Below are 27,268 nucleotides of genomic sequence, written 5' to 3' on the forward strand. Positions count from 1 at the left end.
GCCTACATGTAGGTTTGACATGCTCAACCTTCTATAACACTGTAGGGAACATCTACTACGCAGTCTATTAGCATAACTGACGTCACGTACAAATGTATGTAGTACAAGTTTCCTCTACTCCCGCTATTAATACAGTACACACATCACACCATGCAACAGACATGCCAAACTGTGACATCTCAAACTGAACATGTGCTCATTTGCGGAATTGGAATGTACATCCACGGTTTCATTTGAGCAAAGAAGAACATCACATTATTTCATGTGAAGTTATTAAAACAACAAGAAGACACATTTACATTTCATACTTTCTGTGTCTGGAGCTCTGAATAATGAAGTTTGGTCTGATTCTGCAAATTTTGACATTTTGATAGTTCTATGGTGACAAAGGATTCAGATAAAGTGTAGTTAGGGAGAATTTAAATCCAGCATTTATTCATACTATCACAATCCCATCTATTGAGTTGATTGTTCCTTTCACCCAAAATCTGTTCAGTTTTATGACATCACAGCCTTTCTTGCATGCAAACACAAAATCTAGTCATGTTGAGGTGCAGAAGGGCACAAGTTGTGCCCAAATAATATGCCGACTCTATGCCCTTCTGCTTCTCAACTGACCATCTACACGTCTCACTCTCACACACCGAATCAGGGACGTCCAAGTCTTGAGAGGATTTCCTCTCTCGGAATCGGATCTCTTTCTCCAGGCGACTCTCAAATGGAGAGACTTTGGAATCCTGTGGCGAGGTCAAAGGTCAGGTTAAAAGTATACATCTTGTACATACATTGTATATACATCTCTGATGAATATCACATCCATACAGAAAAGGTTTGAATTTACTTGTATCATGGGGAGAAAAAAAAAAAGACAATCAAAGGGGGGAAAATGTACTGTTTATTATTTTAAACCGTAAAGAACAACAAACAAAGCCCATGATTTGCGATGTCTTTTATACTACAACATAATACAAACATTTATAATTTCTCAAGAAAGCTGAAACGACATGCCAATGTGAACTGTCGGTTCACATTCTGATCCACATGTGTATGAAAATATTATTTGCCTTCTTAAGGGCACGAGTACGTATTAGAAAACTCAAAATAAACTTTCTTCTTTACCACACTTTGCATAACATCAGGACTTTAATGACTTCAACAATGATACATTTGCCCTGTGTGACGCTGTGATGTCAGAATGGTTATTGCTTTGTTGCATGATATAATCCTTCAATTATGCACAAAAAAAGAATATATATATATATATATATATATATATATATATATGATATATAAATGATATACACTGTATATCATTTTCATCAAATGTTTGATTGATAACTGATAAGATCAGAGCAACACCAGGCAGTCAGATAATCAGGGATTGGTGCAGGCAGACGTGACGTGCATACCTGGTCATGGATAGGGCCTTTGCGAGTCGTCGCGTCTTGCTCACGGAGTTCCACTTCTCGCATCAGCCGTCTCTCGAATGGCGACAACTTGGGCGTCTGAGGGACAGAGCAAGTTACTCTTCAAATATCTCCCCTCATCTTCTCTTTTGTGTCCTCAACAACAATGTATCTTTCTTTAAGACAAGTAGCTTTTCAGTTCATAGATCATATCATATTCAGCATCTCCAACAAGTTATTACATTCTGTAGAATGTCTGTTTGAAATTATGCTTTGTTTCGTTCTGTTTTTCAACTTTGATTAACAACATGGTAGCAGCTTCCTGAAAAGCTTGCGCAAGTAAAAACTACATGTGTCTACACCGAAAACTGCCTTGAAAACTTTTATCATTGTTAATATGTGTTAAAAGTTTACTCAAATAAAAATGTGTATTATCCCTCTCATCCTAAATATGAGCTAAAATTGTTTAAGGAGTCAAGTAATCAAATGCATGTGCCATAGACAAAAATCAGGTTATCAAGGAACTTCAGCAACCTTTGATGCACTCAGAGGAATCTTGACTACACTGTCATGGAATATTATATTCTTTCACAAAAATGTCAGCACGTTAGAGAGAGAAAAAAAAATATTGTGACTCCAATGATCCAATTTTGACACAATCTTTTCAACATTTTTAACTATCATAACAATTTATAAAAGTCAGTTAAAACAGTTTAGTGTGTTGCCCATAACATAGAAGTTACACGCTTGAAGCATCCAATCAATTTTACCATTTACAGAGACAAGAAACAAGAGATAAAGACATATAATACTTGAAGAAAATAACTTAGAGTCATAAACACAGAGAAGTTAACATTCACCCTGGAAAAAAAAAAATCAGGGGGATTTTCAAGTAGCAATCAGGAAGTACATGTGTTATGCATGCATCTTAATGGGCAAAAACAATTCTGGAATCAGGGTTATTTTCTCTTTTTTTATATATACCTGTATATTCTTTATTTGTATATATCTACTGTAGATATGAAATAACATTGATGTTTTCAGGAAGCCTCCTACAATATCAGGAAGACTTTGACAGCTCTGTAAACAACAAGCTAACATAAATCTTATCCCGCATCGAACAATATATTCCATTACTCCCATGAAGCAGGCTGCAATTGTATTCAACACATACTGCAAAGCATACACTGTATGAATGGCAATCATTTACATTGTTGTACATGGAAGAGACATTCCTGCTGTTACACAAACACATTTGAAAAGTCAATCATGGTGAATGGGGAGAAAATCCTAGATATGCATCAATATATAATTAGATGATTGATGATTGATGCAAATAAACTACAATGTCTGTGTAACAAGTGGCTGTGCATCGCATAAATATACATCAAACTGTTATGAAAAATAACACACACATTTGTATGAACACAACACTTGCTCAAAACTGAAAGACATGGTAAAGATGCCTTAGCATGCAAGATACACTCATACAAAATATGCAGTAAAAACACAATGTGAGGACATCAAAATAAAACAGACACATAATGCTACCCTAGGATATGTAGTTGATGAAAAGGCTTCAGGAACTACTTCAGAAATATTAAGTTCTAAAATGTGGTAAATAGTTTACATGCCCAGGCCTGGTAGATATGTCATAATTCTTGGGCATACATGTAAATGCAATTCCGGTGATAATTTTCAGCCTACTGCTTTGAAATCTTAACTTCATTTAGCAGTGGATGAATACATGTGTATCTTTAATATTCTGTGACCCTTTTAAGTAATTGAACTGCATAGTGTGTGTTGTAATTCAGTGTACATGTATATACCATTAACAAGTCTACCACTTTACCATGTGGTTAAAATTACATCCTGTTGACTGGTCCTCTTCAATTTTAAATTCTCTTTACAAAAATGAAACCAACATCATTTTGAAGTGATAAATATCTCATATATAGTTGAGCATTATACATTATAAACAAGACAAAAAGAAAAACCAAAGTTGATATGGTTTTGAGAATATTGCTTCAAACTCCAACCAAGGCCTTCACTAGGGAAACCATTAGCTCTTTTTCTGTGACTGAATTCACAAATTGGCAAATTAATGAAGGTAATGACGCACAAGACAGTGGTTCTGACTACTCTAGAAACAAACAAGAGACGAGGGAATTCAAGGCAATGTCTACGACGACCAATGATGACGAGGACGATGATGAGGGTGGAGGGATACAGGTACCTTGCAGTCGAGGGGGGCGTGGACGTCGCTATGGCGACGGAGTCGCTCGCGGTACTCCACCTCCTGCTGGAGTCTTTGCTGAAACGGTGACAGACTTGGCCTTCGCTGGGGCATGCTCTACACGATGTCAACATCAACATCGACATCGACATCGACAATGACATGCCATTGGAATCGGGTTTTGGAGAGGGAGTGAGCAAAGCATACAGGCACAGGGTATACACCATTATATTTTTATTTTGCCTTTTTTTTGTGGGTGGGGAGTTGCGATAGCAGGCAGAAATTAAGCAAATACAAAGCATGAAAAAAAAAATCAGGCATAGTAAAGAATGGGCTGCAATCATCTTAGATCCTGTATTTATCCTTCTGTCCCCTAGTCTCTCCTAACCCTCCCACCTCCTTCTATAAGAGAAGTAAAAAAAAAAAAAAAAAACTCTTATCAGCATGACGATTATGCAAGATGCTAGTCACACGATGGCCTACAAATATAGCCAGAAAACAAAGGGGGAAAAAGTGATATTTTGTACCTTGGCCATCAGAGGACATCATAGAGCTCATGTCAGCATGAATTGAACCAAACTCTTTTTATTTGTCCTTTCTTCTGTTATCATGGTTGTTTTACACATCAAATCTGATCAAAACTACACACCCTAAATCCCTCTTGAACAGAACGAATTCCTTGGTCATTTCCATGCATGATTGCAACACACAAAGAATGTATAAACACTCACGAAGCAAGCATGATGTGTATTAATTCACAACCTTGCACCAACTTAACACAAGTGATCATACGTACAGTATCTATATGGCTGCCATGCACAAATCCACATTGCAATAACCTAGGGCAAGCAATGGGCAGGCATTCTTAACATTTCTGACACACCATGCATGTGACCTATATTGTATCACCATATTTTGTCCTACCTCGAACTCATCAAAGTGAGGATTATAATTTCATTGAGACAACTTTATGCCATTGTACATCACTACACAGCATAGCATCTACTTGTACTTGATAGGGCCATATGTTGTAGTTCTGGTCTAGCATTCCATACAGTTTTCATTTTCTTTTGTTTTATTTTGTTCTTGTGGCATAAAGCACTGCATGAGTGGACAAAGTTACTGGACGGAAGGTAATTACAAGTATATTGAATGTTAACTCTCCCCACCCACCCCCCCCCCCCCCACCCCCAAGGTTTTCATCTCTATCAGAAACAAGTCCTCCTCACTTCGCTTATCATCTGGAAGATGTATTTGGTATGTGAATATTATCCGCTGTATGTTTCACCTGCAACAACCTTCCGATTGCACTGTGAGAAAAATTACCTTTGAATTTCTTCAGATCCTGTCTGTATGCATTCGATACATTCAGGTTTTCCTGAGATTAAGGGGCTACATTGTTGCAAGATGACGCAAAAGCAACATAAATTAAGCAGCAGTATGTATCTACACTTGATTATTCATAATCGCTGCAGTATACACTGTACATGTATACACATATGTAGGTTTGTTTTTCCCTGCTTAAACAATCAACAGCATGAGCCACACTTTGTCGCATGCTATTCAGCCAATTTACAAAAGGCCAACCTCAAGCGATGCTTAGTGAAAAAAAAAAATTGAAGCACGGGCATCAATTATGAGACTGAATCAAACAAAAGCTGTTTGTCATTCTATTCATACTGTAATACTTTTCTTCTTAGATGAAGAACACAGGATGCTACTAAGGTAAAAAGTTTTAATGGGAGACAGAAATATTGGGTGTGGCACTCACATCATTGGCTGTCTGGAAGGTGGCCTGGGAGGGGGTAATCTTGCCCCCCTTTTGCTGCACCTTCTCCTCAAGCTCCTTGTTAACAACATCCTTCTTCTTCTTTGCTTTCTCGATCGCCTGCTGCTCGGCATACTCCTGTGCCCAGTGGTCGTACTCAGCTGAGTAGAAAGAAAAATGAGGACTAGTCAATAGTGATGGTCTACTTTGTTTAACCCTTTATATGCTCAGGCACTTTAGTGGCTTAGCTTGCCAAACTTTTTCATCAGCATTCAGTAATGTATACAAATTTGACCTACACTGTACAATCATTTTAAGTGTAAGTTAGCAAGCCCTGTCAGGTGTAGCAATGTGCCTCAGTTAAACATGAAGGCCATGGTGACCCACAAGAGAGATTAGGAGGATTAGATAATCTCTATTCACTGACCATTAGTTTTCTTTTTTAACTTTAAACATACCACAATCTGAGTTCAAAACTAACATGATATACATGTAGAGTACAGAAAGAGAACTAAAAGCAAAATTTGAACTGTCAACTCCTATTCCATGACAATATTAACATCATGTATATGTAATTATTGTACAAACGGTTTCTCTTAAGCTTTACTCAGACAACCTCAAGGTTTCTCACCTGGATTAAGAATGGCAGCAGTGACAAAGACCTGCCCCGCCTTGCTCTTGGCGACACAGGTGTACTCTCCTTTGTCTTCATGGAGGAGCATGGTGATATCTAGGGTGGCCACGCCCGTCGCTTCATCATACTTGATCAAAAATCTGCAGAGAGGGACAAGACAAAAAAAAAAAAAAAAATAGCAGGACTCCAAATGAAGAAGACAGCTTTAAAATACAGTGAAGTTTATACACCACGGCATTGAGGTTTATATGGGGCCAGAAATGTATGCACCTTAAGCATACAACATGCATCTCTTCTATAAAAATGAAATGTCTTTAAAAAGTGCACCAAAAGATGTTTTCTTGTACTCGGTACGCTGTCTTTTGCAGAAAAGAAAAACAAAGACATAATTTGTAGCACTGACTTTGAGCACTTTGAGTACATGTATATTTCCTCAAGTTCCTCCATACAATTGTGGCCATGTTTCCACCTCAAAATCATCATAGTACAGTGTATATGCATGCACATATATTGTACATTGCAGGTGTACATGGACATGTCATTTTGTAAGCATTTACGTTATATGCATGGAGATTGATATACCTGTATACACAATTGAACATCACTTCCTTTCTCTTTGTATTTTTTTTAATGCCACTAAACTTTCCCTTTCAGTTATGAAAGAGATCTCTCAACCTTTGAAAGAGAGAGGGAAAAAAGAAGAAAAACAAAACCCAAAACAAAATAAAACAAAGGGAAACTGATTTTTTAGCTCAGAGAAGTATCTCTTTACCTGTATCCGCTCTCCAGGGGCTTGCCGTGTCTCAGCCAGGTGATCTTTGGGGCGGGGTTGCCCTTGACCTGGCAGGCGAGGCGGCAGCGGGAGCCCTCCGAGAACCGGACAGGCAGGAGTGGCTTGACAAACTCGGGCGGTCCGACGGGGCCTGAGGTGGCAGGCTTCTTCTTCAGGGCCTCGTCGTCGCCGTTGATGGCGTTTTGCTGCGGAGTAGGTCTGGTTTGTGGAGCTCCAGGTATGGGTGCTCCAGCTAATATCAGTAAAAATATTTTTTAAAAAATGAGGAAGGTAATATAGATATTTTAAAAAAATGTAATTTATATTTTCTTCATCCCCATATATTCCACTTTTGGATCAAATTATCATTTCATTGTTTTGCCCATTATGTTTTCTCTTCTGTGATATCATCTCATCACAGCACTGAGTTCATTGATAGCATTTTGGTGACAACTGGTCTATTTAATCAGAAATTTTTTCAACAAAAGAACATCAGGGATCTTCTTTCTGAGAGATATGTTTACAATCTGTAGTCTAAATAACTTGATTACAACCCACAAGCACTGCTAAGTTGCTGCCTTGCATTTCAAACCACACCACAATAGCAGTACCACCATCTCTGTCTGGAAAGAAACGATCATTTAAATGGACCACTGAAGACTGAACTCATACAGATACAAAAAGAAACATTTTATTCTGATTTCCTTTATTCTGCCTTTGAACAATACATGTACATGGTTTTATTTCACCTTAAGCTCAACAAGTGGGCAATCATCAAACATTGCTGACTATCATACCTTATGGTAAGTGCAAATGTACAACACTATCCTACTACATCATGGAAGAGAGACTAATTCATTTTTTTTTCTCTTCTATTAAGATAAAGAATAAAAACATTTGGAGATCACTTACGTTGAACACGAACGTTACAGGAGGTAGATTTCATGCCGGCACTATTGGATGCAGAGCAGGCGAACTGGCCGGCGTCGTCGAAGAAGATTTCGGGGATCGTCAAGGAGCACACTCCGTCCTTGAACGCGATCTCAAAGTCTACTGAGGGTTGGACGAGGGCACCCTCGCGGTACCACTTGACTTCGGGCTGCGGCTGGCCCTTGACGACGCATTCCAGCCGTACTTTGTCGCCCTCTTTGGCATTGATGTCAGAAAGTGTCTGGAGACAAGGGGAAAAAATTTCAACAAAACAGACTTGGTTACAAAGAATGTACAGACTGTGCTTTGTATCAAGTTATATTTTACAACGTTTTTATTTTGGACTGACCACACAAATTTGACGAACACAAATACAAGCAATAAAAAAGTTGGACTAACAATCTTGTCAGCTTCTAACCAATACAGTGCATACTTCAAGAATATCTAAACAGTGCAAATATGATGAGAAATTATACAAATACATCTTGCCATACAGAGCATTAGCAGGAGCTTCTGGTCTATCACCATCATCTAAAATATCCACCATCTCCAAGACGTCTCTGCATCTTTTTTTTTTCTCCTGTGGCCATGGTAACCTTACCTTAGTGAAGACGGGAGCAGACGTAACAGGTGGTGGTGGTGGTGCTGTTGGTTTTGGTGCTGCTTGCGTCGGCTCAGCCATCTTCACTTCGATCTAGGAAGAGGAGGAGGAACATTTTCAAGGATATTTGAAATTTACCAGTAAAAATCAAGTGAAAATGGCAAACAGCTTAGAGAGTAGAATTAACATTCCTGTAAGTCATTCACATGCCTACAGCAAATGCCTGTTGATGTGACTGAGAAGTCGCTGCACACATGTTGTAACATGCTTCAACATCACAATAACGCTCCAGATTTAAATATCTATCCTCCACAGAATGTATATAAAATAGGAATATTTAATCACAATTTCCAACACTGGCATATCCATACACACTGTACGATTGCATTACAATCGGACTCACTGAAAACAAAAAAGTAGTGTACACAATGAGTAGATGTATAAGATGAACTGACACACACTATAAGGATAATGCTTGGAATGAGGTGTAAAATAGCCTCTTAATATTTAGAATGGCATTACAGTTTGCGTTATTCTCAGGTGGTCTTTTGGATATACTTTGTAGCGACTGTCAAATGAAGAACTTAAATGTTTAAAAGCAAGCTCCCACAAGACCTACAGCTGTACAATCTTAACCCGTCAAAGAGGAGGAGTCCAAGTATAATCCGGCAAGTGTCTATGGGAAATGCATGTTGTAACAAAATCAGTCCGTCCTCAACAGGTTAAGTCCCATGCAAAGTACTAGGCCTGGAGGACGAAGCTTCTACACTACGGGCACAACCGGTTCTTCTAGCAGACTCTAGTGGACTTTTCGTTGACAGCTACACTGTAGCTATGTCAATTATCTCTATTCATAGAGAAACAACTTCTTTCAATGCTCCCATAGACTACTGGGTAAATTCCTGACATGCAAGTGCTGCGATGTGTATACCGTTTGTGCTTGTGGTGGTGGTTTCTCTTGAGTTGGTTTCGCAGGTAACTTCACTTCAACTTTGACTTGTTGCTGCTGTTGCTGTGGTGGTGGTGGTGTTGGTTTCGCTTCGGGTTGTTGTGGTGGTGGTGGTGGTGGCTGTTGCTTCTCTGCTTGCTGCTGTTGCTGCTGCACCTTAGGCTCAGCGGAGGGTGGTGGAACCTCCTGAGCCTTGGGCTTGGCTTGTTGCGGCGGTTGTTGTTGCTGCTGTTGTGGTGGTGGTGGCTGTTGTTGCTGCTGCTCTTGCTGTTGTGGCTTTACCTCCTCGGCAGGCGCAGCACCTATGTGATGGAAGGACATGGAACACCCAAAGGTGGTCAACATACATTTGTAAATGTACTGTACATTTGTACGTACACCCTATATGCTCAAGCATGTTCATGTTCATGTGTGAGCATGTGCACTTTGTACAACTCGTATGTGAAAACACAACTTGACATTTATGTGTAGATGACACCTACGAATGAATGTTGAAGCACACAGTGAGAAGAACGAACTGCAAAAGGGAAAAATGAGATGGGTATGAGTGTATATCATGATAAAAATCTCATTTGACTGCAGAAAGTAAAAGAGTCATCATTAATCACATGGATTCAAGTAATGTAAACTTCTAGATCAGATAGTATTTCATGATAAACAGATTGACTTTATACTGTATACAAATGTGTGTGACTCATACCTTATATGTACTGTTTATAGCATCCATGCCTTCATACTTTCTGTCTTAATCCACAAATGCTCATAAAAGCAACACAGTCTATTTCCTTTCAAAGTTAAAACAAAAAATGAATGTTTTATGGATGTTGATTATGTGGAACAAAAATATGTACTCAGTGTTCATATTTCTGCAATGCATAATCTTGTGCATGAAAGAATACATACTTGAGTGCAGTCATGACTAGTAGCATGGATTGTATGTAAAATGACTACGATCCCAAAATGGATCATTGATGAAAATGTGTTTCAAAATGTCTGGTTACCTCCTATCATGATCGCTAGCCAATCTCACACAACAATTCAGTGACCTACACTTCAAACTTACCTAAAGTTTTAATAAGATATTTACAAGAAACTACTACATAGAAGATTGACTTCTTTTATAAAAACTCTAAATGCATACATTTAGTTTTGTTCATTTTATCAAGCATTCACTAAAAAAAAGCTGTCATTACATTACACATACACAACAGTTTTCCTACTGTAAATCATCTATCGGTTCTTGTTGCTAATTTTCTTCAACCAAAATGTCTTTTCTTCTGCAAAACACAGTATTTTACACTGCCACTGAAATTCTGTTGCATTTAAAGAGCAACAACATTTAAATGACAAAGTCAAATACTCACTGTAAGTCATTCAAATTACTGTAAACACACACACACACATGTAGACTATCTACTCAGCTACTCAATTCTGGATTGAAGGGTAAAGAGAAAATCTACATCATGCACAATTTGCTTATAGCTGGCAGCTTACTAGAAATTCTTTAGGCTTCTTTGAAAAGAAAAGTTATCTACTGTCACTGCACTGCACAATCTTTCTTATTTTTTGCCGTAAAGCGTTATATCACAGACATTCTTTGCCGATCAAAGCCAAGTTCCAAGCAAGAGGCTGCTATTCAACATGGGCACTATTGCAAATTCTAAAACTAATTTCTAAAACCATACTGACATAACGTTAGGCTAGTTTGCAGCTCTGCAATGGGGTTGTTGCACACCGGATTTTTAATGGAAGCAATAATAATCACAAAGTTTCTTTCTAGGTCTCTCCATTAACACAGGGGTGGTAGCATATACCTACACTGTACTGTATATTGCTCAACCAGAAATGTAATTACAGGTCCCATGAAAAATTCATAATCATATTGTAATTCTTTGCTGATAGCACCTTGGCTGTACACTAAATCTGTTCACAATTCTTACAAGCTTGTTGTTCAATAGTCAATATACATACATGTATGATGACACATGAATAACAAAGACCAGCAATTCTTTCTTTCAATCTTTATCAAATGATGTCAAACATGAGATGAGTGTTACGGTATTTGGTCTGAATTTTCAATTGAGGTATCTAAATTTGATTGTCTTGGACAGATATTTTTGGGATAGACACAAAATTTTAGAAACCAAGATTGGCTGCATCGTACTCTGTGCTTCTCACTCTGACCACACTGACCACACTGACCACAGCATGAAGAAAGATGACACTTGGGGGAATAAATGACTGATGTGAATTTGAAGCAAAATTTTAGAAAATTTGAAGATTTCTGAAATGAGAGGTCAAAGGTGGGGTAAAGACAGACATTTCTAGGCAAAGCATGATAAAGTGATTATTTCACGGAGGTGGGAGGCAAAGACGCTTAACTAATAAGACACGAAAGTGCGCGCTAATCCTGTACAAAACAAATGGACAGCGCGCGGTCTTCAAGCGTATACGCACATCAACTGAGACGCGCTGCCTTGACGCTTGAGAACAGCAGCGGCTTCAGGGACAGCGCGTCTCAGGTGATGTGTGTCTTTGCCTGAGATGCGCTGTCTTTGCAGATGTTGTTGTTTATCAAGCGTTTTTGATTGTGAGATCATGTTGATGCCAAATTTTTACCTCCACGAAATGATCCTTATTACTCTAAAATCTCATTCTTCAAAATAATCCCCTTAATCGATAAAAAGCTACGACCATAATTTTTAAATCTTTTTAAAATAATAAAGACACCACTAGCTTTGGAAATGAATGATGTTTTTAGGTGTACTGAGTTTGTACTTAGCTCTCTTTTGTATCGTCATGTAGGGTAGCCATTTTGTGTCCATTGTTATCGCGCGCCTTCGTATCTTATTATCTCTACTATCTTTGGTGGGAGGGAAACCACAAAAACTTTGTAAGAAATGGGGGAGGGGAAAGAGAAAAGTAATGAGAATGAAACAGTGCCAGGTTCTGAAAGCTCCCGAGGGGTGATGTCAGAAAAAGTGTAGTTGACCGTAGAACTTCCTTGGCTATGTAAGGAAAAATAAAGCGGGGTCATATAAGCCTGAAGACATTTTTGCATTAGACAAAGAAATGGCACCATGACCATAATGGTATGACACGGGTGTTTGACGATGAATCTTTGTGAAGCTTCATAACAACATTTAGCTTGTTGAAAACGAGTCCCGAGTATACTCAGGCAGGTGTCCATGGGAAATGTGTGTTGTAGCAAAATCAGTTCATCCCCAATTGGTTAATTCCATAGATTCGATCACTCTTCTTGTCAGGATAAGATATCAATAACATCTGTTTCAAACTGTCTATTCGATGAGACTTGCATGATCATCTGGCTCTTTCAATGACAAATATTTCATCAACAAGTTCTGTGCATAGTGGCAGTGGCATGGATGTCATAGGTGTACTGACATATGATACATGTAGGTACATGTCTGTGGAATGAATGGTCATGGTGCATTCCAACTATAAAGCAAGCAATAAATACATAAAGGTAACTAGTCTAACAACCAAACAACTCCAGACCCCAGACATATCTCCTGCACACATGCTTCGGCGGAGGAAAATGAGACACTTTCTCCAGCAAACATGGACAGGAAGATGTAAATCCATCCGAAGCCAAGCTGTAAGAATATCATGCACATGAATATATCACCAGGGCTAGACATTTGGAATGCAAGTCAGGAAGTCAAGGGATGCAATAGAGAGAAAGAGGGGTGTATTGAGCTTGCTGAGTTGGGAGGTTGCGATGGTGGATGCGGTTTCGTGGAGAGGTGAAGATGAAGGTGCAGGCTTCAACGGAGAAGCGCCGTGGGGTGCGTACCGGACTTACTCCTGATGACTAGCACCGTCTGCGAGGTGGCCAGACCCGCCGCGTTCTCGGCACGGACCGAGTACTCGCCCGCATCCTCATCAAAGACTTCGGGAATGTTGAGGATGTAGCGGTCACCCTCCTCGGAAATCTGGATATCGATGGAGTTCTCCAGCTTGTCGCCATTGTGGATCCACTGAACGCTCGGCTTTGGGGTACCAGTGATCCGCACCTCAAACCGCACTGAGTCCCCCTCGGTTTTTTCTTGGCCGGTTAGGCCTTGGAGGAATTCAGGCGGTTTGGAGTCTCCTGGTTTAGAGTCTCCTGGTTTGGAGTCTCCTGGTTTAGAGTCTCCTGGTTTGGAGTCACCTGAAAACACAATCCCACAACCTTTTTTTGACTCTCTTCTCTAGGATACCAAATAAAACATGGACTACAGTTGTACCTCACTCTGGCAAAGCAAACTGGCTCCACTACAGGAAACATGTCACAAACTTGCCACCAGAGCTACGATCGTTGCAATGTGAAAGCTTACATTAAACATACTCTAATCTTTGATCATATTGTAATGTGCTTGACACAGTCTGCTTTCAAGAGCAGAATAACTGGTTACAGTGTACCAGTCTGTGTGTGTATTCATAAGAACCTTAAACTGAGAAAATTCTAGGACAGATTTAAGTGTACTTCTGTATTCTTAAGTAGGGCACCATTAACGACGCAATAACATACTGTATATGCCATATATTTCGCGAGTCTAAATTTTCGTGAATTGAGATTTCCCGACGATTTCGCGAGTGGTTAAATTCAGCGTATACAGTATTGCGTGCCACTCTACTAACTGGGAGGAAAATACATTGTACATTTACATTCCATGTTGATGACCTTTGTTAGAACCGAATAACACTCTAATTCTTTTGCTATTTCTGGATAGTAGCATTATTTTTTTAGAATTAGTTTTGAAACACACATGTGATGATGAAATCATATCCAATTCATGTAGTACCAGTAGTATGATTTTACCTTTAGAGTTGTTGGGGGAAAAAAGGGTTTGATGGATATCAGAATGAAGACTCTGTGTGAATCAATGTTACAGATCTTTCATAAGTTGATGTAGATATATAAACTAAGGGTGCGTTCGAGCGCTCTCCTAAAGCGAACTGTACCGTACCGTACCCGCGCCAGAGGAGCATTTGAACGCTCCTAAAGTGTACCGTACCGTACTGTACCGAGCTAAAAGTGGACCACTTCCCGATGTGCTCCAAAAGCGTACCAAAGCGTACCAAAAGTTCGTTGTAAAGCATGCGCGTATCATGCGCATACGTCACAATGCAAAAACATCATTCTCTTTGTTCTGGACAGCTGTAAGTAGTTCAAGCGCCAGGGGTGAATGACATTCTTGCTACAAACAAGCGTGACCTTTCTAAAAATAACTCGTGAGTACGCTTTCTCCACAGAGCGCTCGAACGCTCCAAAAATGGCATGGTACGGTACGGTACGCTTTAGTTCAGTTCGCTTTGGTTCGCTTTAGAGCGCTCGAACACACCCTAAGTCATACTGAACAGTTAAGACGTCACCTGTATGTTGTGCAGATGGTTTGAAGTATGTAATTATGCATTCAAACTTGAATCTGATTGTTCTGCATGAGGTTTTTACTCTTGAAAATCAAAAGCCTAGGCTTTTTGGTATACCTTTGGCTGTATATGATACACACAGTCGCGGTATCCATGCCATACAAAATATCTCTTCTGAAGGGTTCATCCTCTTGACAAATCTTGTCTAGAAAATCACATTCTTGGTTTCTACAGTGCAATAATAACAAGTTCTGGAGCTTAAATCTGTCATGTGGTCAACATCACATACAAGAAAATAAATAAGACATCCAAACATCTTTGGCAAGTATTCTTTTGAGATGGAAAGTTATAATTAACGCTTTTCTTACAGATTCTGAGCAAAGTAGCCCGCCACCCCACCCCTCCCCCCCCCCCAAAAAAAAAAGTACCAATTAACACTAAAAAGAGTTTCATTAAACATAAGGATGAAATGATTATGCAAAACAAGACCATATGAATAAGCCTGCCTCACCAAGGACAGAACTTACACCTTTTTGTTTTTCAAATCGGCGCCAACATACCTTGGATCTGCAATGTGGCGGAGCACATTGCATTTCCTGTCTTATTTTCGGCGGTACACTTGTACTGGCCATCATCTTTGGCGGAGGTTTTGCTGATCTTCAGCGAACACTTGCCCTTCGCGAAATTGATGTTGTACTTTGGCGAGCTCTTCAGCTCCTTCTCATCTTTGAACCATTTGATGGTCGGTTCGGGGTGACCTGTTAGGGAGGGGGAGGGGAGAGGAGGGGGAAGGGGGAGGGGAGAGGAGGGAGGAGTAGTTAGGAGGACAAAGAAGGGGGTGGAAGTTAGGAATAATTACAGCACACACACAACCACTGGGATTACCAGTGAGACTGCAGGTGGACATTTAAAGGTTAATGGACCCATGACTAAAGAGGGCGCTATTGCACAGACCCATGCTTAAATGCATCTGCCATGTTCCAAACATCCGCATCAAACTGATTCATGGAGTGAGTAGGCTTATGTCATAAATGATCAAAATAATGTCAATCTCAATTCGTCTCTTGATTTGGCTGCTGTTCCTGACTTTTTCACCTACAGCATACAGATCCTTCAAAGTCGGGTTGCTTGCTACCTACAATGTACAACTTGTATACTTGTATGTAGCGTTAAAAACTTGCATGTGAATCCATGTCACCAGAAGTTGACGGACTGCTATGTAATTGCCAGACTAAATCCTGATTTACATGCGATCAATCTGATTGGTCCAGCCCAACGCGCACGTACAGTACATGTGCTACAAACACTTATGCTATATACAGTGAAGGACTACTGAACCTTGTAATAGCAAAAGAGAGCACATGCAATATGCCCTCTACTTTGATTGACAGTAATCTACAATAGCTTTACATTGTCAAACTTCGTAACAAAGATGGCAGCGAGCATTACGCTATACAACAGTGCCCTCTTGAGTCCAGGGTCAGCGTCCCTTTAAGACAACTGCAAATCATCTTCTAGAACATGTTTGTGATGGAATACAGCGGTTTGAGGAAATTGGGTAAGGCCACAGCATTGAACTCATTTTAAACAGCAATAAGAAAGAAAGAAAATTTTTAAAATATGACAGTCTTTTGATATAAAAGAGGGGAGTCTTGGTGCAATGTATATAGCTTGCCTGAATACACATCAGGTAGATCTTGGGGGGTAAATGACTCACTGCAAATATATATTGTCTCTAAAATCTACTGCTAATTGAGGTAAATACAATGATAGTGACTAACACATTGGCATATACATTGTACATGTAAATGTACAAGGTATAAATCAACCTACTTTTACAGACACCCATAAACATACACAAACACACACACAAAGTCAATAAATATTATCATACTTCATGATATAATTACTCCAGTTTTCCAAGTTAATGTCAACAATTATCTTTTGAATCACAGCAGTACGGGGATCTGAGTAGGAACACAGCATTTCTCTCATTTCAAACAAATCCAGTCTGTATGGCTCTATTGAAGGTGGCTGGGAAGGAATCTAATACAAGTAAATCTTTTATAGGAAATTGTTCACAGCAAATATGCAATGTCTCTATATCTATTGCTGATCCAGTAGAATAATAATGATGACAAAACATTACCATGTAACTTTTCAATCTACTCGTATATAGATACAATGTACATGTAGGCAGTTTGTACACACACGCGTACAAGTAACTCTTTATAATGTAACTACTCTAAAATTATTCCAGTAAATGTCAGTAAAGATTTCTATATAACTCAGGATGAGGGCATGGGAAGGTGGTGGGGGTATATTGAGACACAGGAGACAATTAGTGGTCAGCAAAGTTTAGTGTCAAATTTTTTTAAGAGACTGACCTTTGACCTCGGCCTGTAAGGTGGCTGCCTGGCCTTCCTTGACGGACACACTCTTCAAGGGCTGGGTGAACTTTGGCGCCTCCTCTTGGCCAATGCGCCCCCGACTCATGGCAGGGGTGTAGTACACGACCCTTGTGGTAGTGGTGGTGGTAGTTTCAATGCTGAGGGTCGAACGAGAAAGTGGAACATGAAGATAAGTACTTCACAGATACCACCAATAAGTAGAATACGATGACTATAAGGTACAGTCAAGGATGTTTACTCTTCAAAAGAAAAAAAAAGTGAGCAAAGCAAGTGTTGTTACACTCACTGCCCACAAAAATCGGGTCAGTTTTGCACAATGTCTATTGCTAATTTGAAAAGTTTGTCTGAGTAAAGGGAGAGCTTAACCCGTTGAGGACGGTTTGATTTTGCTACAACATGCATTTCCCATAGACACTTGCCCGAGTATACTCGGGACTCGTCCTCAATGGGTTAATGTCATCATTATGGAACAATTTTCAACCAAATCAGAATTGTATGTACAGTATCATCACTACTCAGTTTGCTGAAGGGTTCCAAAATACATGAACAGATAATCCGTGCTTGCAGCAGAAATTATGTTTCAATCCATTGAAAATCAAGAGCATGGTTATAGATAAACATAAAATCGTATGTTTTTGCCAGGCTTTTTTTTAGTATCCAGGGATTTTACACTATCAATGTTGATCACGCTACAACAGATAAACATGATGGTTAGCGGGACAGATGATCACTGTTGTAAAGTTCTGTGTAAAGATTTAATACGTACACTTTTGTATTAAAATGAATTCTACTAAATTATCATCATCAACATTATCACTGTAAATACAATGTTTGTCACATCACTCACCATTGTCATTAGTATCATTATCACTTCATCAATACATGTTGACAATATCACCATTCACAGTCGTTACATCAGACATCATCGCAATCAAAATCAATATAGCACAAGTATCCAAATGACATTGATATGATTCGCAATCACAATAATCACCCTTGCTCTGCTCACAATGTCTTGGAAGAAAATGGAAGTGAAAGTTTAATATACCACACTGGTATATCTTACAACATAAACCTTGATTGATTTGATACAATACAGCAATACCAGAAATATCTGTGGCATGAAATTTTCGCGAATTGAGGGCGATGGCCTTTTTCAAGGCATTCGATTTTTGCGAACTGCCACTGGCATTCAATGCATTTTAGTGTACAAAAGAACTTTCCTGTGCATTTCAATTTTGCAAATCCTTCCTCCTTGCGAAATTTGAAAAACTTTCATGAATGTCAATATTTCTGGCTTTACAGTATCGCCCTGGAGGGAATATAAGACTCAAGAAAGTCAGACAGCTGTTTTTCTCTCTTTTCTTCTTGTGTGACAACTTCATTAACATTCCATTGTGTGACAACTTCATTAACATGACCTAGTCAAGTTGTGCATGCCACCACCCTGACAACATTCAGAGAAGCTGCTCTCCCCTGTATTACAACCTTGCAGCCTTCTTCTGGATCACTCATCCTTTATAGAAGAATGCGTTCAGATTTTACTCACACAGTGCACACTTTTATTGTAAATAGAGATCATCGCCGTGGCACCTCCCAATGGCGCACATGTGTAGTTCATCCCAGTATAGCTTCTTGGAGCTGCGAGAGGGAGTACAGTATCAAGTATCAAGTATTCTTGAAGTCCTTGATCAAGTGTATTTGTCCCTATAAGTCAAAGCACACGTCAGGTTTACTTCAAAGTTCCTTTCTCTCTCCCTCTATCTCTGTCTCTTTCTTTTTTTCTACGCACTGGAATTAATCTTTCGACAAATTACGACAGCTCTGAGTGATAAGTTTGCACACTCATGGATGACTTAATTCTTGGAAGGCAGTTAAAAATTGCACATCTGGGTTACATATGTTTGCTCAGCACAATTTCAACCTCTTGAAGTATCTTTCGAATCACCCCCCCCCCCCTTGATATCTTAACATCCATCAGCTCAGCGGGTCATAATCCATATCATCCGCTGTGACGTTATTGGCCTCCATCAAACATTCCTAGATGACGATTCCTTATCACGGCACCGATGATGTCATTCAAGTGGACCGTGTGATAACGACAAGAATAGAGCTGATGAGAGTAAAGCCCTTTGGGCATTGATCATTAAATCTATTCATCATAATAACTTACAAAGTTATGCCACAATGACGTGAGGAATATCAGATATAAATGTGGATAAGAAGTTGCCCAACACATGTAAATTCCTTCACTTTTTTAGGAGATTTACCCTTACTGCCTTATGTTCACCGACTGTACAGATGTCTGACAACTGTCTTAATGTTGATGAATAGAGATCATCTAACTTCCCCAATCCCTAGTGTACGGTAACACCAAAGCTTCTCTGTTGCAGGCACATTTCTAAGCCTGAGTGGGCTTGGTAATCTCCAATCAGGTCAAGCTAGGACAGATTAAGCTCGTTAGGACAAGTTAAGCTAGGATTCTGGGGGTTAAGCATTAAACCAAAGGTGACTGTAACAGTCAGTTAACACTGTTGTATTCTTTTCACATCAATGGTCCAATTGAGCTCCTTACATGTCTGATGAGCCTTTGGAATCAGTTTGAATGTCTGGTGTAAAGATTTTTTTCATAATACTGCCTTTGAACAAATCTTTTTAGCTTTTTAAGCTGAGAGGTAGAATGTTTTAACCCGTTGAGGACGGTTTGATTTTGCTACAACACGCATTTCCCATAGACACCTGCCCGAGTATACTCGGGACTCGTCCTCAACGGGTTAATACACATTTCACATTTTTGGTGCTGCATACCATCCTTTCATATACAAACTACTGAAATGAACTTGACTTTCAACTTAAACCTTAAAACTTAAAACATAATCACGTTACTACTTTTCATTCAAATTAAATGTGGTTGATTACCACAATGAATGGTCAAGGTCTAGCCTCTCTTTGACAAAACTAATAAAAAACAACCACAAAACCAGGATAAAATATTGCTACACAGGCCAAAAAAATTCATATCAGATTTGCCTTCTCTAAAATCTGCTGAGCACGAGTCCCGAGTATACATGGGCAAGCATCTATTGTATGGGAAATGCATGTTGTAGCAAAATCAAACCATCCTCAATGGGTTAAGAGTCATATATTCTTTTTTTTTTTTAATGACCATTCCATCCCTGGTGAGTACATGTACTTATAATGTACAGGGTACTTTATCAATCATACAGATGACTGCCACAGTGACTGCCAATGAGGCCTTTCCAGCTTTCTTCATTTTCACACAGAATAATGGCATATTTAAAGCTTTAATTCACTACCAAGAGGTCAAGACACACACTCACACACACAAAAATAAAATAAAAAAATTGAACAACTCAACATGTCTGTTGTGGTATACATGTACAATGTGTCTTAATGATAACCAGTGTACAGACAGTGTCACATGACATCAGAGGCCTGTCGCATAAAGCGTTCTTAACCTAGAAAAGCTCCAGTAAGAGCTGAAAACTCAGGTTAGTGTGATGCTACAAAGACTTTAATATAGGAAAACCTATATCAAAATTAATCTGAGTTTTCCTCAGGTGAAAAGTTTTGTGCAACAGATCTCAGATCTGCTCAACATATTTGGAACTGATTCCACTGCATGTTAATGATTCAATCTTGATTTGAATTGATACGTTTTATGTGGCAACTACAAAAAAAGCACTGAAAGCTAATAGAAGCAAGCAACCAAGTCCCCTCCAAAGAAATGGGTAATGAGAATAGAGTGCCTTGCTCAGGGGCACAACTGCCACAGCCAGTGGACTTGAACCAGGGACCTTGTCATCAATAGTCTGCAGTCTTAAACACTGAGTCACAACACCATTTACATCCGAGCATTTCTACAGTAGATGTGGAAATAGCAACATGCCCCGGGACCTTATGAACCTACACGCTGCCAACAATTTGACATTTCGGCCAGAGAATGGGGGTGGCCGAAGCTGGCAGCTGGCTAACAATCCTAGCATATTAGCAGAGTCACAGACACTAAAAGGGTGTATGCATGGCTGTCCAACTGACTCATGCTATGAGTACCCAAAGAATGCTGGCCAATTTCTGCCCGTACAATGTACACTGTGCACTGCACAGTCCATACAGCCCTCCCACTCATTGGATTCTGAAATAAGTCTGTTCAGTTGTGGTTAGAATGAATATGGATCGGCATCTTTGAGATAGATGATTAGAATGTTGCATGTGGTCTAACATAGCAATCCGATACTGAGTACTGAAGAAATGATGTCACAGTCTTTTCCTATAGCTGTTGTAACCAGGTGCGAGCATAAACACTCAGGCCAGGTGAGGTCACATGTAGAAGCAGTTTCTATGGCAACAAGAGGTTATGACATCACATTTTGGTACTTTATTGATTAGCCTGAAACACACTTACAATGTACAGGGTCTTGGAATGAATGGAGTTTAAACTGCAGTAAAAATGTACTTGGTCCCTGAGGATGAATTTCAACTTCTTTCAAAGATACACACTTACATGAATAATCTGTTATAGCGGTCCTATCGCTCATAGTGACCTTGAGACAGATCTTCAAGCTGGAAGTTTTTTTGTTCTTTTTGTTGTTATCTTATTACATTCAGTATTTCTGATAAGAGTTGCATTAGATAGCAGTAGTGGCAGTCACAAAAAGTGACAGAAGTACAAGAAACTTTCTCAATAGCCCAACAATATCTCAAAACATAACCTAAGAATATTTTAGAAATACATTTGTATTTACTTTTAATTGTTAGTTACTTTAATTGTTGGTGAAGTCATGTCGGTAAAATAATTCATTACCGTACTAGCAGAGAAAGAAAACTTCCATGATGTACAAAACATATGAATAGATATGGGACAACAACAAAGGGACTGCATGACAGGAAAGTTTGCAATAAAATCCATCAGTTGGGGAACATTGCCTTCCTACATGCGTGTTATCTGATGCTGTTTGATGACAATGGTAACTTTTAAACAATTCTTTCTTTTCTGCACTGAGTGATTATCATAAGGGGCAATGAATCATAATATGTTTCAATTAAAAAGTACATGTCATTGGCCCTGAAACCAAAACTTTCATTTAAACTGTTTTTGCTTTTCTTTACACAAACAACTATTATAACAAAGTCAAGTAATCCAACCAAGTTTCATTTCCAACTTGTGTGGAACCAAAATAATATTCAACTATAGCTAAGGAAAGAAAAGCATTGTAAGAATGCACTCTTAAGAGAGAGAGAAAAAAGAATGACAATGACATTTAAACAACAGTCATGTAGAAAGAATCTCTGAAGGAAAATTGAATTGAAGAAGTACAATAGAGAAGTGGTGTGTTTAAGATAATTTACTACATTGTATGTGAAGACTGTCCAGCGGGAAGATTATGGAGATAACTCTCAATTAGTAACTGAATAGCATCTAATCTTCTACATAATGGTTACACAATGAACAGGATCTTGTAAGAACACACTCCAGACAAGCTAGTCTCTCTTTCTCCCTCTCTCCTCCTCTTTCCCTCTCTCTCGCTCTCTGTTTCTCTCTCCCCTGTGTCCTTATTGTCCGCCAAAAGGGCAGGGCCTAATTTGGGCATTGCAATGCATTCCAATGGACTGCACCTGCTGTGCACAGTGTGTGTGTGAAGGAGGGAGTGGGTATGGGTTTCAATGCACACTGCCTGTGTGTCCACTGCAGCTCCATATTGTGTGTACTGTGTGTGTACTCCTGTGTACTGTGCCTTTTGCTTGCGATAATGCACATGCATGGATGTGTAACATCTGTGAGTGTGTGTGTGTATGAGATAAACTGTACAACTCCGGTCTCTGAAAATATATGTTTGTGTGTGTGTGTGTATGTGTGTGTTTTGTAGGTGTGATATCAATGTAACTCTCATGGGAAAATTTGTATATTTGTTTTGTTCATAAAATTCTTGTTATTCACGGAATGCCATAGAACCCAGCCAAAGAAGTCCCTAGTCTACAAAAAATGGAATTCCTTAACCTCCCAAAATGCATTACAAATTCCCTCTGTGTTGTGTGCAAGTATCATTCTTTTTGTGCATATGATTAAATACATATTTGTCTATCATCTGACTATAAACTCAAAAGAACATTTTGCTCTTTGTTTACAGATTTTTTAGAACATTCAAAAGAGCCTTGTTATACATACTTCTAAAATATTAGATTACAGTTACAGTACTTTGCAAGAAACAGTGAAGGGTTTGTTATGTTTGTTTTTTTTGGTCCCTTTTCCTTTGCATTCACTATTACAAAACACATCATACAAGATTTATTTTTTTTTTTTAAGTCAACTTTTTTTCAGTGAAACTGTCAGTATTCCTTTTCTATTTCCCCTACTACACACATGTCAGCAGCTACCAGACCATTTGCACATTCCCTTCAAACCTCATACTCCAAACTTCATACCCCGTCTTTATGAGAGGCAGGCCAGGTGGTAATAAAACTAGACTGCATTCTCAGATATTAACCGATTAGGCTTGGCTGGGAGTCACCGTTTTACTGTCCCAGCCCCAGGTAGCTCAACTTTTAATAGACCTTTCACTTTCAAACCCTCAGCGTGGAGTTTTATTGAGAAAAACATCAAATTATGGCAAGCATAAATGTTTCCTCACATATGGAATTCTTGTTGAGATTGAAGAGAAGTAAGGTACTTCTCTTCTTTTTTGAACTTTATATATATACAAATCAAACTTTACTTTTACAGGCTTCTTTTCAGCTGTAATCAATACATGCATTAATGAGTGTTGGACTGTACAAATAAAGGTATCTTCAATATTTCAAGTATCTCTGTTTGACCCTCTATGAAACTTATGGATTGTAAATGACATGTACGTAACTATGCAGAGAATGTTTCCTATTTCATGACATTCCTTGCTAAAAAAATTTTTTAGTAAATTCACATAAAGTGAAATATGAAGGTTTCAAGTTTCCTGATACCTAATACAATGAAATGCATTTTGATTTGTCAAAGCAAGCCATAGTAATTGGTGTAACAGTAATAACAATTTCAGTAGACAGATTATATTAACCTTCATTTATCATTGCTACAGAGAGAATTCTAATACATTTACTCGGTCTACATAGTTAATCTTTCGAAGGTGCTAAATAGTACATAAAATACATATTGAACAGTTTGACTAACAAAGAGTAATATGTAACATATTTGCTGTCAGAAAATGATGATATATTGTACATCCTAACTGAGTCTCTTTTTATAACAACAGAATGACAACCCACCATTACTCCTCCTAATTTAGGAATTTTTGTGTCTTTGGTAGAAGGGTGATTCATTAAAATTGGCATTCTGAATCAGACATTGATATCTGAACTGAATTCCATGCTTCAATCATTGTTTAACCTGTCTTCTACCAGATTCTCATATTCCCAAATGCTTTTGATGAGTTGCTAGGGTTATGGCATATAGGCTATGGGTTGGGAGGATTCAAGTCCTAGAAACAAGTATGTATGTGCTAATTGCCATGATCATACAATGTATATCCACGCTTTTACACTTCCTTTACATTGTAAATCCACAGTTCATCCACACTTCCTGTATACACACGCACAAATGCACACACACACACACACATTCATAAACACAACAATTTTGACCGAAATTCCTACCGCTTTTATCCTGTCGATAGCTCTCGCTCCATCACGCAGTGCCGATTCAAACCGGCACGCGGACTCCCGAGTCCGGCACACGCAAAAAAACACAAAGAACAAGAAATAATATTGTTGCTGTAGTTCCAAAAAACGATGAACGTTGCGCTGTTCTACACACAAAAATATGAGGAAAATCACTCCGATATGTGGCTTTCTAATGTGACGTCGGGTTGCCTTGCCCATACACCTATACCATGCTATGGTTACTATCACTCCAAGTGTGTCGGTAGATAATAAGAGACCAGCTCCCAACTTTGTTATCCTGAACGGCACACAGCAACAAGCGAGGATGGTTTGTCACCGAGGCTGCAAGTCACAAAATCAGCCGCCGCCGTTACAGATAATCGAAATAACAGACCCCCTCCATTAGGGGGGTGGGGTGGGGGGATAGGAATAGATGTTACATACACCCCACACACACTCACAAATCAGCACACACAAACGCACACACACATTAAACCATTTAACTTCATCAGACGCCCATTTTCCACAGTGTGCGATCAGCTCAGCAAAAGTGTGCTACACGCCCAGTGGAAGCAGGAGGGGGGTGGGGTGGGGAGAGACAGGCATGCTGCAAGGGATTGTGGGTAAACCTGGGGGTTGCCTCCCAAATATGGCTAGCTTGGCTGTGATTGGTGGAAAGCTGCAAGGTTTGGCAGTCCATGACATCATTGACTCAAGATAGAGCGGAAGAAGTGGAGGAGCACGGAGTGTGTGAGAGAGGGAGAGAGAGATAGGCCCTGGTGTTAAAGTACTAGATGGATGGATGGATGAATCTGGGAGCATGATGCAGACCGCTTCAAAAAAGTATTGTGGGCTACTTTAACTGGTTAGCAAGTTTTCTCATAAATCTAGCACACACAGACAGACCCAAGACTGCTGGAAAAGTCTATAACTTTTGTAACTGAACACTTACTTTCTATTATCATTGATCAGATTCTATTTCAACATTCTTTTGCTTTTAAATCAATGACAAAGTGAGATGATATATTACCAAGAGCTGTAACATGGTAGATAATAACTCATATTTTATCTATCACTCTAGAATACATCTTTATCATTTAATGATCCTCAATATGTGTAGGGATATATAATAAAAGTTTCAGGTTAGTTTTCAGTAATACACACATTTCCATAATCACACATAAAGGACATATTGCTCAAAGTCTTTTACAGGGTCTGGAGGAAGATTTATATACCTACAGACAGTTTTCTCTCTTCGGTTTTGTTTTGTGTTGTTTCACTTGTTTGTTTTTATCTTAGTATAAAGGATCCTGAAGCAATAATCCTTCTAAGGATTATGAAAGAGATACTTATGAGACTGTCATATTAACTCGGCTCTGACAACAAATATGAAGTCTGTACACAAAGAGCATCATACCTCATTGGTTTACAAGTCATGGTAATGTTACAGCCAATCTGGAATACGATTCACTGATATTACCTGTCACAGACAATCAGACCATCGCGACTCACACAGGTCAGACAACCACGCTCCTGATTCTGATTTGTCCCTGACACATCACGTCTAGTTAATTAAAGTTACTAGCAAAACAAATTCCCTCGCGCGTAGGCACATTTGCGCACCAAGCTCATGCATGGATCATCTCGGGGTTAAACAAATACAAAATACAATCTTAAACATACTCCTCCCACTTATTCATAGTCCATTGGCCTGTAGATTCAATACCACACACTTTATTCTTGTAAAATCTTTGCTTTATAAATTGAGAATAGTTCACTTTATGAAAGGTTTTTATTTCATAACCTCATTATAAGTCAAATAAAGTTATTTAAGTTTATCAGTTATCTATAGGTTTGAACTACATAGTCTTCTTGAAAGTGAGGAAAATGTTTCATCTTAACAGTAACTCAATTTCTCTGAGTATGTAACGATGTAACGATAATGTAATTCAAAATTTGATTTCAAAAGAGAATCTCTGTAATTTTCCATATTACAAAATATTGTATAAGAGATGAGTAATGAATAATTTGACCATGATCACACCAGCATAGAAAAGAGTAAAGAAATAACTTTGGAGAAACATTAAGTACTTGATAAGCAAAACACACACATCAGGTTGAATCACTGGATGGTCAGAGTGGTCTACTTAAACAGAAAAAAAAAGAGAGGTTGTATGTCGCTGTCAGTAAACTTATCAGACCGTTCACCGTAATCTGAAATCTTATCTGTCTGCTGATGGCTCAGTAAGATTCCTCAAAGTGCAGATGAGTGACTTGCTCTTCTTGGCATTTTCTTGCGAACATTCTCCCCCCTTCCAAACCCTATGATCTCTCTTCTCCTTTCCAAAAACCTTTCAAACGTTCTTCTTCTTTCCAAACCTTTGGAACTTTCTTTTTTTTCCAAAAACCTTCACAACTTTCTTTTCCTTGAAAAACCTGTGGGACTTTCTTCACCTTTTTAAAAATTCTGGAACTTTCTTCCTCTTTCTAAAGTTGTGGAAATTTCTCCTCCTTTTC

General features: G+C 38.9%; 1 protein-coding gene across 1 annotated transcript in view; it reads right to left on the minus strand.

The window, feature by feature from the left end:
• The window catches only part of LOC140245285 (titin-like), a 240,109-nt gene that overhangs the window by 34,813 nt on the left and 178,028 nt on the right, over positions 1-27,268 (minus strand). The window contains exons 71-83 of the mRNA XM_072324869.1: positions 17,060-17,220; positions 15,233-15,430; positions 13,114-13,410; positions 9,579-9,598; positions 9,279-9,524; positions 8,348-8,440; positions 7,729-7,987; positions 6,817-7,069; positions 6,042-6,184; positions 5,414-5,571; positions 3,643-3,759; positions 1,410-1,505; positions 645-737 (exon numbers count right to left, since the gene is read on the minus strand). Of these exons, the coding sequence (XP_072180970.1) occupies positions 645-737; positions 1,410-1,505; positions 3,643-3,759; positions 5,414-5,571; positions 6,042-6,184; positions 6,817-7,069; positions 7,729-7,987; positions 8,348-8,440; positions 9,279-9,524; positions 9,579-9,598; positions 13,114-13,410; positions 15,233-15,430; positions 17,060-17,220 (2,134 nt within the window). The remainder of the gene's footprint in view (positions 1-644; positions 738-1,409; positions 1,506-3,642; positions 3,760-5,413; positions 5,572-6,041; positions 6,185-6,816; positions 7,070-7,728; positions 7,988-8,347; positions 8,441-9,278; positions 9,525-9,578; positions 9,599-13,113; positions 13,411-15,232; positions 15,431-17,059; positions 17,221-27,268) is intronic.

The sequence above is a fragment of the Diadema setosum genome, chromosome 22, assembly GCF_964275005.1.
Source record: "Diadema setosum chromosome 22, eeDiaSeto1, whole genome shotgun sequence".
NCBI classification, from domain to species: domain Eukaryota; kingdom Metazoa; phylum Echinodermata; class Echinoidea; order Diadematoida; family Diadematidae; genus Diadema; species Diadema setosum.